Here is a 17949-nt window from a genome sequence, read left to right on the forward strand (position 1 = left end):
GCGGCTTGTATCACCACAATGACTGTCCCGTATGACCGAAAAGGGCAGTCAAAGCCTAATGAAATAATGCATTCTGCTGCTCATCCATTCCCGGAGACAAGAATATCCGCCACCATGCCCTGGCCCGCGTGACGGATCAAGTGGAACTGACAGTGAGTGGGCCGCCCACCTCGACATCCACAGGCTGTGGTGCATCACACGCACTTCTAAACGTATTCTAAGATCTGATGTTCACAAGGGGAATGAGAAGATGGGCTCATCAATCACCGTTTAGCCAGACAGGGCACTTGAATCAAGAAAGTGGTGTTGGACAAATCTCTGTGAGTGGCCGCATTGGACCTTTATTATCCTCCCTTTTGTTGTTATGCTTGTCAGTTATGCCTAAAATGCTGTCATTTATTTCGCTGATACAGTCAGTGGCCCTACGCTCAAGTCCCAAATACACACATTTCAATGACGCTGACTGATTGGGTGTTTCAAGTGTGGAAAAAAGTCTATTTCCTGAGGTGCTTCGCTCTGCGCTGTGGAATTACATCTTTGACTCGGAAATTGGTTTAGCTTCAGGAACATCTCCAATTTCCTTCCTATTATCATGCAGCAGAAAGAATAAAACAAAAAAAGCGGGAAAATGTGACAACAAAAATCAAACAAATACTTTACTTTCATAACAGCTTGTGAAAACCTTCTGGGGTCTAGATTCAATTTCACAGAAATTGGAATCGAAATTATTTTTAACGATATGACGATATCACAATAACAATGGCGTCACACGAGTGCCCCCAAGAATTTTGCAGGAAATATTACAAAATGTCAAGCTCTATCACAGTTTTGGCGTTGCTGCTGTGTAAATTGCCATGGCCACACAACTGAGATTTAAATTTTTACTATTATTCATTTAATTATTTATACTAATTAGCCTACTGTATATTGGATTGGTTTCTGTGTGTTTTTCTAAAAATTTGGAAAAGAGGCTCCATCATGATACAGAAAGTCAGTTACATCATGGAGACATTTTTGTCTGACACATGTTTGTACCTGCCAATAATAATAATAATAATAATAATAATAATTCTTAGCATAGAATCCTAGTAGGCAGGTGGAAAATCATAGCTCAAGTTAAAGCTATGCTTCCACCAAGTGGTTCAGTTCAGTTATGGTATGGTACGCATTTTGTTCCATTTTCATTTTTAAGGGGTCCTTATATATTAGACCCGAATTGTCCCACTTTTCAGTAGCCTTTTTTTGGAATGCCGGCTGTAATCATACACTTTTGCTTGAGGAGGATGACTCTAGACACACTGCTGTTCATTGATTGCTCAACTGAGAATTGTTCACAAATGGGGGGGGGGGGGGTGTACTATTTAAATTATGGAGACTATGAGTGAAGGAGAATTAAATGGTGTTGTTGTCTTGTTTATACTGTCGATATTGTCAGCACACTGCACTGGACTGCGTCGCCTTTATTTTCTTTATTTATGCTGTCCGCTTGTACGATACCACACAACCATATAAATGCAACTAATGAAGAACTTCATTTGTATGAAAGCATTTTTTGTGGATAATATTAAACATTTCTAGCTGTATTTAACAGTATTTAAGTGAATCTGGAGTTTAAAATCAAATATCACACACAATCATCTGTATCATTCTATAGAAATGCACAGTGCTGTACTTCAGAGCAGCGACCGTCTGCACAGAAAGACATGGCACTGCAGTCTGCGCTTTATAAAAGCGGGGAAGTGCAGAGGACAGTGGTGCAGTCTGCCACAGTCAGTCACAGTCAAGTGGGAATGTGTGAGAAAAAAAGTCACCAGCAGAGAAGCTGCCAGTCAAACTCCTTCAGCTCGCATCGGGGAGAGGAGGAAGCGAAGTTGTTGAAAAGTTTGATGGTACATCAGGTCCATCATTGAGTCTCAACCATAACTTATCCGTCATAAAGTGAGACGCGGCTCCTTTGAATAACCGTGATGACACCTCAAATGGGTACATTTTCACAAATGGACGACATTCCTGTGTGAACACCTCAGCCTCCCTCCGTAAATGCTGGGTAAAATCATGTCAAGCTGTTCTAGTACCTTAGTTCAAGGTGTTTGATGTTTAATGGAGGATAATGCTTTTGAATTTACTAATCAGAGCCAAAGTGCCAAAATCTAAAAACATCACAGTGGATGTAACATGAGTACCTTTGATGATAGGCCAAACTGTCAAAACATACCACAGGAAAACAAATACAGTGATCCTATTTGTGGTTTGCTGTTGAATGAATCTGTATTTGCATTTTTTCTGTGGAGCCAACACTCAGCTATCTGCTGAAACACGTATTTGCGTAATCTCCCGTTAAAATGCAAAAAGAGGCCCAGGCTACTACGAAAATAGTACCGTAATTGGTGTCAAGGAAGTATATTGAAGTGCTTCATCTTGACGGCTCTAACAGTCAAATGACTATGTAAATTCAAGTCTCCTGAAAATTGATGATTTTGGATGTACAAGGATTCCACCCGACAGCAGCGGATTATGCAAGACAGTATTTCTTTAAAACATTGTGGGTACAGTTAATAAATGTTTTATAAAGGTGACAGTTTGACCCTGAAATAAATTCATGGAAGAAGACGCTTTGAAATTACAACTCTGAAGTGTTGTGTTTGATTTGGAATGTGTCACTGTCAGGCCAAGTGACTTCAATTCGCCTGAAATATGAAATAAAGGCAAATTCCCACTGAGTGCTCAGATGCGTCCTTTACCTGCAGCAGCAAGTCCTTCATTTTGGTCCCCTGCAGGAGGAGCTGGTGACTTTCCTCCCTTGCAAGTTTTTGCACAAACTCAGCCGCAGCCTTATTCTTTTGGGTGAGGAGCGAAGCCCAGATAGCCCGGTACACGGCCGTGTTATCTTCGCTGGGCCTTCCGCTGGGATTATCCATCACCCCCACACGCACTCCGGGACTGGTTCTCTGCTTGTGCGTGCATACATAGACACAGACACAGACACACACACTCGTGATGTAATGCACACATCTATTACACGTTTTATTTCAAGCACAGGTGGTGTCATTGAGGCAGCACCCAAGAAAGAAGTGTTGACTGGTTTAATTTAATGTTTTGTTTCTGACATAAAGGAAGCTATGCTTCAAGCAAAGCTTCAAGCTATTACCGGTACATATAATGTACCAAAATCAGTTATGAAAATAAATAACGATTATTTTGTCTTTTTTTTTTTTTTTTTTTTGACACTCAAGGCAACCAGAGTCAACTGCTTGATTAAAAGTGAAAATGAATCTATCTCATATAACTTTTCTATCAAGCTGTGGCTTAAAACTGGAAGTGTATGTTACAGAGCCGATATTAGATACGTACCAAATGTTTAAGAGCAGCGAGCAACAATTTTCTTCCCGAGGCTTTCTGGAAATCTGCAACAATCCACATGGTCACAGCGCTCATCCCGTCCTCATCTGAGGGAAAAGAGAAACATCTCAACAATGACAATTGCATTTAACCTAATAACAATCGATAATAGAAGAGCGACGGATTGTTTTGGTTTGAATTGTAGACTTTCTGAGTGTTGAAAATGTTGAACTACCCTCAGAAGTCTCCCAATAAATTTAATATTCTTATGGTTGCATGAAGAAAATGTAACAAAGGACATACAAATGTTACATTAAAGAATATACTCTATGTTGGTGAAACCGTGGCTAAAAGCCATCTCACCATTGTTAGTCAGGTATTTCATTCTCTTAGCCATCACAGCAGCCTTGTCTCTGGAGTCCAGGAAGGAAAACATAGTTGTGTCCTCCCAGTCACTTACAACTGTGCAAGAAAGTCAAAACAAAATGAAAAGAGTAAGAGCATCCTAATTGAACCGTTTTTGGGGAGGTGCGGTCACCTGGAGAGGAAGTGAAGTCCAGGTATTTCCGGTCTGTACTTAGAATGAGTGGATTCATTCTGGGTACCACATTGGCTTGCTCCATTAGGTAATCCATCACATCTGTTCCCTCGGTCAAGTGACCCTGCGAACAGCAGTTGACTTATTGCACTACACTATTTAACTCTTTTACTGCCAGACATGTTCAGACCCTCTTTTACCGACGTTTGAAACAAATCTATAAATAAGACTTGGTTATCACCGGCTAATAAAATACTTAATATTTTTTATTTGATTGTTGATTTTATATTTATCGCCTAAAAGTGCGCTTCAGACAAATGCCTACTGTATTTTTATACCTAAGTAGTATTATCACTGCCTCAGCAAAGGCTAGGGACGCTAATTCAAATGACATCATCATGGTATGAAGAGACCTTGGAAACCATGTATATCAGTACATAGTAAACATAGTACAGTGTTTTGATTGATTTATGTCAATTTATATAGACCTCAGCTGGGCCATACAGTGGAGTCATACCATGAAAACAGCCTTCTGAAAGGCAGTGGTAGAGTCCATTATGTGCTGCAGGATGACGCTCTCCAACTCATCCGGTTCCATCTCATCTGGGCTCAGGGGGACGCCATTAAATAAAGCCAGCGGAAGGGCACCCAGGCCACTCTTTTTGTAAAAGAGGACGCCTTCCTGGGTCACATAATAAAACAGATTGCAATACTTACTTTTCACTACTAATTCCTGACTAGAAAGGCAAATATGAAGGCACCATTTATTTTCTCACCTTCCTTCTGTCATCATACTCTGATTTAGCACCGAGGATCCTTTCAGCGTTGACTTTAGGGAATTTGCTCTTCAGGAAAGCAGTGATTGTGTCAGCCCTCAATGTGTCCCCTTCATTGACTCTGTTGTACAACTGCATTGGAGTGACAGGTTAGATGAGATTTAACCGTATTGTCATAACCCTGCCCCAGTCAACAATTTCCCTAACTCCCTCAGTGCAAACATGTCAGAAAGAACACCGTTACTGGTGCTGCAAGGAAACTGAGTATATGGTGAGTAAAGTACTTAGCGCAAGTTATTCAGTAAGAAGTGCAGAGATTTATATTTGCGACACACTTACTGAGGCCATGGATATCAGGGCCTGGGATAAATCATACTCGTCTGCGATGTAATTCAGGAGTCGGTAAAAGCCAACCCCTGCATCCGAGAAGCCATCAATCTCATCTTCGGCGTTGACAACAAACACATATCCAATTCTGGCCAAAGTGAGCAAAACAAGTATTCAATTTGCAGATGAAATGAGAAACAGCGCCTTGGTGAGGATTATAAATGCCCAAAGTGGAGCATAAAACAGCAGCAGATGTACCGACCTCAGGGGGATCTTGTGTTTGTAGAAGAGCCCGGCGAGTTTCACCAGCTCGACACTTTTCTCCTCTTCCGGATCAAGGAACAGAACCTACAAAAAGTCAGGTTAGGAAATGGTGTGTGTCAGAACTGACATAGAAAGCATGATCATACAAGTTTTTCAGTGGGTCTCACTGAACACGTCGTGTAGGAACACCTTCACTCAGTAGTAATCCAAATCAAATTCATAGCAATGCCTAAATTGACAAAGGGGGAATTAATCATAAATATTTATCTCTCTTTGTCTTTTTTTTAAACATTATAAATACAGTAATACTGATGCAGCTCCTGTTTTAGATCTCATTCCATGGAGCAGATGTACCTAATGTTGTGGCCAGTGAGTATAAATAATATAGCAGGGTTCTTGAAATATTGCTCTTGGCCAGGACACAAACTTACTAAAATATGTTATGGATTGCCATTGCATTGACCATAAAGAACACAGAAGACATGACAATCTATCTAAACATAACTTTAAAAGCCCTTTTCCAAAGATGTGCGTATGTGGTTGAGGACCAATAAAAATTTACTCAGCCATTGAAGAAGTCCCCATGAGTATTATGTAACACAAGCAACTAACGTAATCATCTTTGCGACCTCACCAGGTTGAAAAAATTCCGTCTGATCTGTCGGATGACTCCTGGAAAAGTGGTTCTCAGAAGCTCCTGGACACCTGCTGGCCAGCTACTGTACATCGGGTCATTCTCAATGTCATTCATCCACTGAGAATCGGAACATTGAAAAAAAAAAAATCATTATTCTATTCTGCCTTGCTTGTTAACCAAGAAGTGCAGCTAAGGCAAAACAGACCCTACGTTACGTGTCTGTCCGCGTCTAAGACGTGTGAATATACAAAAATATAGTAAATATTACAGCCGTCATCTTGTCCTCTCTGTGTACACTTAACATAGCATTAGGTGAAACCTCAAACACTGTATGCCACCCTACATTTATTACATTATTTTTACACTTGTATAATTGATTAGAAAGCAGGATGCATGAAGTTGACTCTCCCTGGGCAAACTGCCCTTTCCACTCACTTAAACCCTACACCTGCATCAAAGGCCTTCAGAAGGATGAGAAGTTTTTAATGTGGTTGGTTAAATTTGGATATGCTTTGCGCATCCCGAAATGAAAGACATATAAGATTCTAATTCAAAACCATTTCTTGGCAGATGATTGATTCCCTATTGTTACCCGCTGCGTAGTCCAGGACTGATGAGTCACCACAACGCACCATTATAGCTGGATGTCTGATATTCAAGGCATAGCCGTCTGCCGCATGGTTCAGAGGCAATCTCAGGAATGTGCCCTGATGCTCTCCTTGTACACCCAGGTTGTGAAGACCTTCCAAGACCCTGGCCTCGCCTCTAAGGAGCTCCAAAATGCTATGAATGAAAGATGACAAGGAAGGCGTTTTTAATTGCTTCAAACTTGTAAACATGTGGCAACGGGAACATGGAGGTAAAGGGTTGAGAGTCGAGACATCCTCTTGGGGAGGATAAATAGACCAATGGTGATTTCTGGTTGGAATCCTACCTGAAAGGATCATGAACATCCAGATCAATGTGCAAACCATTTATGAAGAGCTCCCCGTCTCCCGGGTGAACACCGATGGTCTCACTCAGATGCTTAAAAAGCAAGCACAAACAGTTGGTTGATATCTAGAATGTTTTTTTTTTTTCCTTACTTTTTTTTCCTCAGAAAGAAATGCTACATAAAAGTCTGCACAGAATCAAGGACAAAAGTCTGAAAAAAAATGTTGATGATGTCGCTGCAGTTATTTCAGATACGGATCAGAGACTCATCATGTAACTTGTGAAGCACCATCAAACCAAAGACTTTTTATGCAATGTCATGTTTGGACACAGCTTACGATAGCACACCTTTTGGTTCTCCTCAATTTCTTTTCTCATCTCACTCTTTACAGCCACTCTTGTCAGTGATCTGTGGGAATAGTAAAGCGCTACAGTAAAACATACGCTCACCATCAGCCTTTATCACACCCGCGGCCGGCAGTAAAATGACAGTTTTAATCTCTGAAAAACCCGCACGCCCTCCAGAGGGTAAATCTATACGCAAATCCCCTGGAAACAAACAACTACAACTCATCACTTTTGCTATTTTTTTTTAACTACAAGAGTAAATACCAGCAGCCATTTTATTGTGGAAATTATAGGGGTCAGATCCACCTGTGGACCTAATTACAGTGGAACCTCCAAAACCGAACACAATCTTGTTAGTCAGGCTAGTTCCAAGTTTTCAACTTCAAAATGATTCCCTATAACACAGGGGTCTTCAATCCTATTCCTCGAGGGCTGGGGTCCTGTCTGTTTTCCATTTCTACCTTTTGCAACACACACCTGTGTCAAATGATCAGGATCATTATCCATCTTATGCAGACCTTGATGATTACCTGATCATTTGAATCAGGTGTGTTGCAACAGGGAGAGATAGAAAACATGCAGGACACTGGCCCTCGAGGAACAGGATTGAAGACCCCTGCTATAACATAATGTATAGTGTAAAGTAAATTAGTGTAATCCAAGCACCAACTTTGGTTAACATAAAAACATCTATTTACTCTTCAGGTCATTTTTAGGTTTGAGGCTTAACTGTCAATATCAGTAAATAATAATAATAATAATAATTAGAACTAAAATAAAGTAAAATAAGTCATCATTTTGTGGTGACATCACTTTTTTTTTTTTTTTTTTAAAGGAAGACAGGAAAATTAGTTTAACTTTTTAGACATTTTTCCCACAAAATATTGGATAAATTTTAAATTGTTGCACATTTGGGGCATTGTACTGTATTTAAAAATATTACAATGCTGGTAATATTTTATTTGATGAATAATACCTGTTAAAATACTTAAGGGTCTGTACATAAAAATGTGTGTGTTTTGAATGAAGAGACAACAAATGCCACTTGGGGACAAAAAGTATGAAATTGGACCAAATATGTTAACTCCTCACTCTGATGTGTTTTCTAACCTTGCTTTGCTTGGAAAATTTTGACTGAGGTCTCGCATGAGCTTCAAAGCGCCAAACTTTGGCGCGGACAGGACTCTGGCAGCCGCTTGGAAGCTTAGGTCTACAGGGATCAAATAATTGAATCAGAGTTAAACACTACAGGTATTTTTTTTTTTAAAGGAGACATTGTTTAAAAACTGTAACTATGAACAACATATTCATGTAGCAGTTAATGGATGGCCAATACTATGTTGCTACCTTGCAGCTCCCACACTTTGAGAGGGGCCATGTCGTTACTACTCTCCAGTAGATGCTTGCGAAGCTCACCAAGTTGCTCCTGGAGTTCAGGATGAGATTTCCTTGACAGATAGAAAACAAATATTACAATATTGCGATGTTGACAACATTACAATTAGCACAGTCTAACGAGACGCCATACATAAGTTGCTTGAATATTTCTGAAGCTTTTAAGTGACACAGTGAGTAATTATTCGTACCCACGTGATTCTTTTTTCTTAACAAGCACATCCAATGTTCTAATTCTAAATGTATGGTTAATAAAATGTGACTGCAGACAGTGTGCAGAGAAGACATTGCATCTGTAAAGCTGCAGTACATGTTGGAGTTAAAGAGAAAGTGCTGCCGTCTGAACACAATAAGAAATATTTTTCAAATGACTAAAAAATGAGAATTATCAAGACAGAATTCTTGCATTGGGTTCATCTAGTGTCCGTGTACCTAATAAAGTGGCTGGTTTGTTGGACATAAAAAAATGACGCTCCTTACTTCAATGTGCCAAAAAAGAATCCTTGGACTTCATCATTATCATCTTCCTCTGACTTTAGGATCGCCTTTGGGTCTACAAAGAAAAACAACACGTCTTACTTATTGTTAAGGACACAAAATGTTAAACTAAAAGTATTTAATCAACTGCAGACCAACCTTTGACTTTGGTGTCGTCCACTGCCTTATATTCTGTGCTTTTGATTGCTAACTCCACGCCGTAGCCGGATAAAAGCATCTTCTGTTGCTTTGGAGTCTGTTTAAATGATTATAGGCAATAATGATTGAGGCAGATCCATTCCTACTTATGTGCCAGTCTATTATACAGACTTCTCTTCTCATGATGCCATAGTGGTAGAGCGGTATATAAACTACAAAGCAGTAGACCAAGTGACATACAAATGATATGACAAGTCATCAAACGATCGAAGTTTTACTACTACCACTGCCTAGTATAACCCTTGATCATTTATCGTTTTAAGATGAGCATAGACGACAGGTGTCAAACTCCAGTCCTCAAGGGCCACTCATCCTGCATGTTTTAAATGTCTCCCTCCTCCAACACACCAAATGATCAGCATGCAGGATAGCGGCCCGCCCTCAAGGACCAGAGTTTGACACCTCTGGCATAGATAATAAGGTCTAGTTTTGCAGAAAGCTAATCAAATTGATTTATGCAAAGCAGCTACATTAGCTATTTGTATTTGAACTATGCTGCTATAAACACAGAAAAAAAAAGCTATTCTCTCCTTACGTACATGATGTGCTTTGTAGAAATGGGGCCAACAAGACCCTCAAGGCTCATAACAAGCGCTTCATCATTTAGGTTCATTTCAGAGATTCAACAATTACATCATTAGTGAAAACAATTCATGACATATACTCATTCCAAATTGAGGAATGTCTAGTGTGGGCAGATGAAAAGTATTCAACAATACATGTTATGGTCTAAAGCAGAAACACAAAGGTGCCACCAATTAAATACGTGTCATGTCAGAAATACAGTAATCTATTTATGGCTACTTCAAATAAAGATTCTGTTGCTGTCCTGTATGGCAACAACTCCAGACAATTAAAAAAAAAACAAAAAAAAACTGTGTGTAACCTTTGCCCCGGAACAGGAGGAACACGTTTGGAAAATACAACATATCAGACTTTCTTGAAAGTGTGACAGAGGAAAATCTAACGTGTATTTGGTAGATCCTTGGAGACGGCAGCTAGTCCAAGTGTGCAGAGCCAAAGTGCAAACTCTATACTTTGATGCAGGTGAATGATGCTCCAGTCCAATCAAGCAAACCATAACGCTCGACTGATCAGCCTTTCTGAATAAGTCACAACCCTTTCAAGCCTGGCCTTAATAAACGGTTGACCACATCTGAATAGGTGTGACCTCTTGGATGCATCTAAAGTATTAGTTTGCTGTAATCTAGAAAGCAATTTCAAACCCCTTCAGTCTGGCAGTGCTCAACAACTATTTCTCCACTGGGAACATGAAATATATATCCATACAGGACAGAGTTACCTTGACATCAGTGTCAGATTCACAGCCTTCTACCATTAAAAGACCCACTGTACACCTCAACCATTGGCTTTTCTTCAGCACGGCTGAAAGAAATGTTCCTCTTTTTTTTTTTGCTACATTCTTTTTCCATAGGGAGGGCACAAGGCCAATACAGGTCAAAACAAATGGCTAAATCAATGTAAACAGCTGAGAAGGAGTATGAATGAGTTCACAGTTATGTTATTAACCTTACTCGTATACCAGGAAGTAAACACGTTTTTTTTCTCAACTGTTTCCACCACAGCCTGGTTTGTGCTGGTTATAACAAAGTAGCATGGGGCAAGAAGAGGACATAATATATTGGCCTCCTCTTTAATAGACGCCTTACCCCAATAATATCTAATAAGCGACTGACACTGATTCGAATCGGAAAATCAGTTTTAAAAGATGCGAGTGCATCGAATAAAGCCAAATCAAATTGTTCCACTCTAAAATATGTCGAGATACATATTGAATAATCTTTTATTGTACGGATATATCCTTGAAGGAAATGCCACATTCACAGTAGCGTATTGACAAGTTCATTTAGATTGTAAAATGAAACCAAGAAACGATGCTTTCTCGAACTAAATTGAATTGCTCCACTTTAAAATAAACCGTTCTTGAATCATATCTCACCCATGTATCGAGATAAGTATCATATCTACTCTATTGGCTACTTGGTACTATTTGCACAGTTAAGTTGAGGCCCAGGAAGTACCGAATATATGACTCGTGCTTACAGTTTAACAAAGTAATAACACAATTCATACCTTTGAAACAACAGAATCATGGATTGCTTATGTTTTGAGAATGTGTTTTTTTTTTCTTCTTAATTTTGATATTTTTAATCCAAAGGTCACCGGCAGCAAATAACATTAATAGGTGAAAAGCGCTTGGGCTCCATGTTAGGGCAACTTACCGCTACAAAATGACGCAGTACATATGTGAGAGCGCCCACATCAGCCTTCTCCGTCAGCACAGTATGAAAAGTGGTGAACTTCTTGGTTCCGATCTCAGCATACAGGATCACGACCGGGACGTCTGTTTTATTAGCCCCAGGATATATGTGATCATTCTTATACAAATACGGATGGGGCCTGCAAGCGTTTGAAAAAGCATCACAGAAAATTACATTTCATTCTTCCAAGGGCAAACATGAACTCAGAGGGAGTGTCAAAGATTTCCAATATCAAATTAACTTGGGAAAATTTTCTGCTATGGGGTTGACGGTGTCACTTGGATTTACCTGCCTGCTGCTGCCTTCAGAAGCTTCTTGATGTTCTTTGTACTGCAGCTATGTTGGCCGTGAATGGAGACAAAAGCTGGACAAGCCTCAGGTGGCTGCTCATCGCTGGCTATCTGTGGGGTAACGACTACATTTTGACAAGAACATAGAAACAACACTAACACTGGCTCTAGTGTGTTTTGGGTCTTACATTTGGATTGCAGTAGTATCACCATTTTACATATTCAACAAATGGGGGCAAAAAAAAGTGTGGTGAAACTGGGTTATTACTCGTATGCTTTTGTTTTGAAGGCCTGATTTTGAGAGGACGGGGGAGTTCTGATTACCTTGGGTTGTTAATAAAAGTTTGCATTGTGGCACACACAATATGACAGAAAGTTCAGAGTGCCAGTCTTTTGATAAAGGTAAGAAATATAATGGAATCTAAGAAATAACTCGTAGCAAAATAAGGAAAATATCTGTCCCACATCCTTACTCTATCAAGAGTCTTCACTATAGTTTATTTGTCCCACTTGATTAGTCATATTTATTTTGCATTGTTTTCTGTATGTAAAACTAGAATTATTTCCTATAAATAGGGTGTCTGGAACAGATTAATTGGATTTACATTACTTCCTACGGGAAATATTGCTTTGTTTTTTTTGTCCTACAAAATAAAATTTTTAGTCAGACTTTCTGGTAAGAATTAGTCACAAAAACGTGGTTCCACTGTGCTTGTCTCTATCAGAATGTAGAATATGGTTTACAAGACATAAGCGGTTGATCTCATTTCAAATCTCTCTGACAGTAAATGCTAAAAAAAATACATGTCAGAGGTATACCAGGTAAAAAATTGGAGATTGAACAGCACCATGAACGAATCGTGCTTGCACATACAAGTAGCACAGTAGATGAGATTGGATCAACAGCGCCTCTACTGGTTCCTCGCCATTTTTATTCAATTGCATCCAGAACCAATGAATCAACAATCAACCCCCCATTTTATATACAGCTTGTCCTAAATAGAACCATAAAAACTATCCTAGCTGACTTACATTGACAACTATAGACAATTTAGTCTTTCATCAACCTAACATGCATGTTTTTGGAATGTAGAACCCATTTTACGAAAAATTGAGAGTCCGTTATTCGTCATCCGTCTGCAGCGTGGGTACCCTTCCGTCATCCGTCGTTTGCCTTTTTTTCCGGGGGTAAAAAAATAGTATAGAGGCCCGTCTGCCACTAATTTTAAACGGGCGCCTGTCAGTGACTGATAAACGGACCGGTCTGTCACACAGACAGAATGCCTAGCTCTGGTAGAACCAAATTGTAGTACCTGGAAAAAAACAACAGTGAGAACATGCAAACTGCACACGCGGAAGGAAGAATTCTAAACAATTAATTAATCGATTAATTACTTATTAAACCCATGCCTGTGTGTACAGTGTACAAATATTTAATACAACATCATAAAGTTTTTTTTTCAACAAGCAATCTCATACCCATGTATGAAATGTTATTATAGACCAGGGGGTGGTTTATCTAACATTTTACATGATGTGTGGGGCATCGAAAAGCCTGCAGGAACTGAAAGTAATATTGCAGCATCATTCAAGATAATAATCGCTGAACAGTTCACTTTCAAGTCAAATATTTCACCCAGTGTTTTTGAGAGTAATGACTCAGCGGTACCAAAGCAATTGTAAGTAAAGAAGGCAGAGGGCCCGGGTCATGAATTCAGGGCTGCATTCAAAAAAATTGCTCATAAACTATGTAGTGCACCATACCTACCTTTATCCAAGACATGAATAATTTTGCAATAATTTACATGGCTCCCACCGCACAAAGTCATATTACCAGGCTGCCAAATAGACATCATCAAAATGTTTTAGATTTCACACAATTATAATTTGTGATCACACCGTACCTGCTGGAAGGCGTGAACAGCTGGCGAGTAGAAGCGCAGCGAGAGAGCGAATTTCAGTAAGTTCACTTGAAGATCCGTGAGGAACTGGTTGGCTTTCTTAATGATAAGGTTGTAGTATGAGCGGACAGACTCTGGGATGGATCAGAATGTGATAAATTAGAAGTGAAATATGATGTAAATAGAGGTAAATGATTCAAACTTGACCGCATACCTCCGTGCTTGTACACGGTGAGCTCTTTCACAGTGTCGACAAATTGCCAGAATTTCTCATTGCCATCCTCTCCAATAAACTCACTGACCAGCGGGGGAAAGATTGAATACATGCAATATAACATTGTCTTGGAGCAACATATCGTAAGTCAAAGCAAAAAAAGGCTTAACAGCGGCTCATATATTTATTTAAAAAAAAAAAAAAAATGTGAGTCAGGTCACTTGTATCTCAAGGCACCACTGTATATGGGACAGCAGGAGGCCTGGCTCACTTAAATGAGACATTAGAACTTTAAAAATGAGTATGGATGTCTGATTTTAGTTTTGTTTTGTTTTTTTTGTTGTTGTTTTTTTTAAGAAGCAGCATTGACTGTAAAGGGTTCTATTACTCTACAAAAGAATATATGTTATAGACAACTTGGAACCATTTTAAATCCGAAAAATGAAAAAAATCTCAATTAATCTCTAACTCACCTAATTAAAACGTGGCTAACTTATTTTGAAACTTGCATGACTTGCGCATTGACCTTTAAGTTCATGTTTCACAATTAAATGACAAGTATGATTGCACGCTGCTACTTTGGCATTTCTGCAACAGGAAGGTATAACGTATGTGATCTATAGGTGAATATTTCCTGAGCAAACATTCATTTGTATTTGGTACATAATTACAGTGTAAACGTCTATGGATGTATAGTACATATACCTTAGTGTCTTACCTTGTCTCCAAAAGGAAAGGAGTCGCGTTCCACTTGGCTTTAAGACTTGCAATGACGCCTTTGGATGCATATGCCGTGTTTTGCATGGTCATGAGCAGCAGCAGGGGCAGCAGGATAATATTCCTCATCATCATCATGTTAACATTAAAGTGTATGAACCTGCATAGCAAAGCAAGCGGTCCAGTCCAGCACGGCTTTCACGTGTCGGCCGGTCAGTCGCTCTTGTGCCACGTAGTTACTGAAGTTACAGCCTCAACTCAGTTGCCTGTCAAACACATTCAGTCATTTTAGCGAAAGTGCCGAATGAAATCGCAACAGCTATCCGGGTGAAACAAAATAGACTCATCGAACCGCATCGAACCAGACAACTCATATTACGTTCAATTTAACAAAGTTTCAGCTTTAACCAACTGAAATGACGACAATACGATATCTGTAGTGACTGAACTTGCTAACTACTACAAACATGTTGCGATAAAGTTGGGCGTTATAACCATTATCCTACTAGTGGCTTTTTATTCGTCCCTCACCATGTTATTGATCCTGACCGCTACCGTGCGAATACAAAGACTTCCGCTGTCTATTTTTGGGCATCCATTAGCAACCATGGATGTATGCTAGCAACCGGTACAGCTGGCGAGATAGAGTTTGCCGGTTTGAGTCAGTTTAATTATTTTAAATAAAACATCATGGAATGGAGTTAAGTGTGGAGTTAAGTGTGTTATTCTTGCATTATACGTTTTTATGTCTAACACGGCGATGCCAATAAAGAATAAGTAGGTGTCGTTTCAACCTGTTGGTAGACAAATTCAAACAGGCAAAACGAAGGACAACGAAGGGGCCTTGGAGTGAAACTCAAACATTTTCCCACCAAACGCAGCATAATCAATGGTTGCTGTTCATTCATTCATGTGAGGCTCAGCCTTTGTTAAATTTGTGTAGAATATTATATTTTTACTACAGTAGATACAATTGTGCTGAGCTAATTTATCTTTTAGAAACACACTATTTTCAATATAAATGAACAAATCAACCATAAGCCAAGCACAGAAAGACATACTCAGCCAACAACTTTACTGAGCAATCAGGTGTCGTATATCTAAATGACACTGGCTAATATCCCCACGACAACACACAAACACATAGATTTAAAGCAAGTTCCTATCAAAATTGCATTGCATTTTTAAATGTAGCGCCAGTATTTATTCACCACGCATTTGAAATAAAACTAAATTGCTTAATTATAGTGAAGAATATCACCAAGCACACCCATTTTCAGAAATAGGAAGATAACTTAAGACAGAAGCTCCCCACATTTAATGGGAGACAAGTACTACCGCACATTCTGAAAAAAAGTGAGTAATTGACGCCCCCTTAAGTTTTTATATTTTCCCTATTGATATTTTTAACTAATACTACAAACTATGATCCCCACCTTACAACCTTAGCTTTAAAAAGAAATGGCTTACAGATTATTTGATTTTAAAGAAACTCACAGGAAGTGCTTGCGTACCTGCAGATGTAGTAAAGATTCATTGATTTACCCATACAATCCAAGATAAACATTGCTATTCCCCTTAGATCTAAGTCCCTCCTGCTGTGTCCACATGTCCACCCTTAACCCCTAACCCCTCATTCACTATACCAGTCCCTCACTATAAAGTTCACTTCTTCAATAATACTTCTTTGACACAAATTACTACTTTTCTGTTCGCTAAATCTTTGCTATTTGTTCCTTGCTATTTGTTCACAAACATAAAAAAGTAAATTTTCCAAAATATGTCTGACTCTGTCTGACGATTGAGTTACCTGAGCAGAATTTGGAAAATTATGACAAGCTTCAAATTATAGTGGCATTATAGGGGGAATGGAGCTGCAAAATACAAAATACAGCGCTACCAATATTTAGCTAGCATTAGCACTATAAACAAGCCAATGATTAGTCACGGCTGCGAATGCACGGCAAATATTTGACACCTTGTGGGGGTCATGCCTTCTTTCTCTGATACAGTAAGTAGTTCTTCCTCAGGTGCAGTGGTTTCATTACAAAAAAAGCAAACTCTCCCTTAAAATGTAAGACTTACTTTATTTCTCAGTATTAAAGTGCACATATTTGAGAAAACTGACCGTTTGGTGATGTGATTTGTCCGTGAGGCAAAAGTTGCTGGCCGCTCTGGGAATACACACAACTACTGTTTTTTAAAAATGTCTGTGTTTTTTTGTATTATTTATTTATTTAATAAAGGCAGCATGAGCATGATGCTCATCTTTAATTGGCACGGCAGGGAGCTTTATTTGGCACTGTGAAGATCTAACGATTTGTTAATTTATGTAGTTTTCAGTGTTGGGGAATTGCACTGTATCTTAATGACTGGTGTTTCTCAACATGTTGCCACACTCAGCTAAGCCAACCAAAACAGACCACAATCAGTGTCACTGAAAAATGAGCATTTGTTAAGGCAGAATGAATTAGCACAGCTCTGGTACCGGATCTCATTTGATGGTGCAGATGTAATAATGACCGCAAGTAATGACGCTTCACATTTCCATCTGAATAATAGTTAAAGGGTTCATTTTGAAATTTCGCAAGTGTTATGTGGCCTGTAGCCTGAGTCATTAAAATGCTTGACTCTTACCATTTTCACAATGTAATGATACAGGAATCTAGGGGGTAATGCTCACCTTTTGTAGTTTCAGAAACCCCCATGGATGGATGGATGGATAGATAGATAGATAGATAGATAGATAGATAGATAGATAGATAGATAGATAGATAGATAGATAGATGGATGGATGGAGGGAGGGAGGGAGGGAGGGAGGGAGGGAGGGAGGAATGGATAGATAGATAGATAGATAGATAGATAGATAGATAGATAGATAGATAGATAGATAGATAGATAGATAGATAGATAGATGATAGGTGAAGATAGATGGATAAGATAGCTGTCTGGTTGATTTGGTTACTTTTTATGACTTTTTAGATATCTTATTGAGCATATTTTAGAATGAGTGCCTGTGCTTGAATGTGCATGATGTCTCGACGTACCCAGCTCAACGACATAATGGGACGCTTGGAATGGTACAAATGAGATAATGGGGCGGTGGGATTGGGATTTGCGCGGGCGCGCGCGCACACACACACGGGCACGCACAAGCGGGCGATTAGTGGCTTCTCGTGCAGCCAGTCAGAGAGCCTCAGCGGCCGGGGGAGGCTGAGGGATGCTGCCGGTGGGTGGGTGGTATGGAGGGTGGCGATGGCGAGGGGGGCGAGGCTACTCAACAGTCCCAGTC

At 39.5% G+C, this 17949-nt stretch overlaps 1 protein-coding gene across 2 annotated transcripts in view; it reads right to left on the bottom strand.

The window, feature by feature from the left end:
- uggt2 (UDP-glucose glycoprotein glucosyltransferase 2) overlaps positions 1-15286 on the bottom strand; it is a 39246-nt gene extending 23960 nt beyond the window's left edge. Inside the window, exons 1-22 of one of the 2 annotated variants that reach the window (XM_086051182.1) lie at positions 15189-15286; positions 14659-14923; positions 13941-14023; positions 13730-13860; positions 11824-11936; positions 11497-11674; positions 9194-9290; positions 9038-9110; positions 8510-8610; positions 8273-8372; positions 7163-7223; positions 6816-6907; positions 6514-6664; positions 5879-5998; positions 5243-5328; positions 4993-5128; positions 4654-4785; positions 4395-4559; positions 3878-4001; positions 3703-3801; positions 3352-3446; positions 2742-2948 (exon numbers count right to left, since the gene is read on the bottom strand). In XM_086051182.1, the coding sequence (XP_085907308.1) occupies positions 2742-2948; positions 3352-3446; positions 3703-3801; positions 3878-4001; positions 4395-4559; positions 4654-4785; positions 4993-5128; positions 5243-5328; positions 5879-5998; positions 6514-6664; positions 6816-6907; positions 7163-7223; positions 8273-8372; positions 8510-8610; positions 9038-9110; positions 9194-9290; positions 11497-11674; positions 11824-11936; positions 13730-13860; positions 13941-14023; positions 14659-14795 (2481 nt within the window). In that variant the 5' untranslated portion in view covers positions 14796-14923; positions 15189-15286. Of the gene's footprint in view, positions 1-2741; positions 2952-3351; positions 3447-3702; positions 3802-3877; positions 4002-4394; positions 4560-4653; positions 4786-4992; positions 5129-5242; positions 5329-5878; positions 5999-6513; positions 6665-6815; positions 6908-7162; positions 7224-8272; positions 8373-8509; positions 8611-9037; positions 9111-9193; positions 9291-11496; positions 11675-11823; positions 11937-13729; positions 13861-13940; positions 14024-14658; positions 14924-15188 lie in introns of both variants that reach the window. The other variant, XM_086051181.1, reaches the window with a different exon arrangement.
- Between the last annotated feature and the right edge of the window lie 2663 nt (positions 15287-17949).

Source organism: Filicampus tigris, chromosome 14, assembly GCF_054856515.1.
Source record: "Filicampus tigris isolate MCC_2025a chromosome 14, RoL_Ftig_1.0, whole genome shotgun sequence".
Classification (NCBI taxonomy): Eukaryota; Metazoa; Chordata; class Actinopteri; order Syngnathiformes; family Syngnathidae; genus Filicampus; species Filicampus tigris.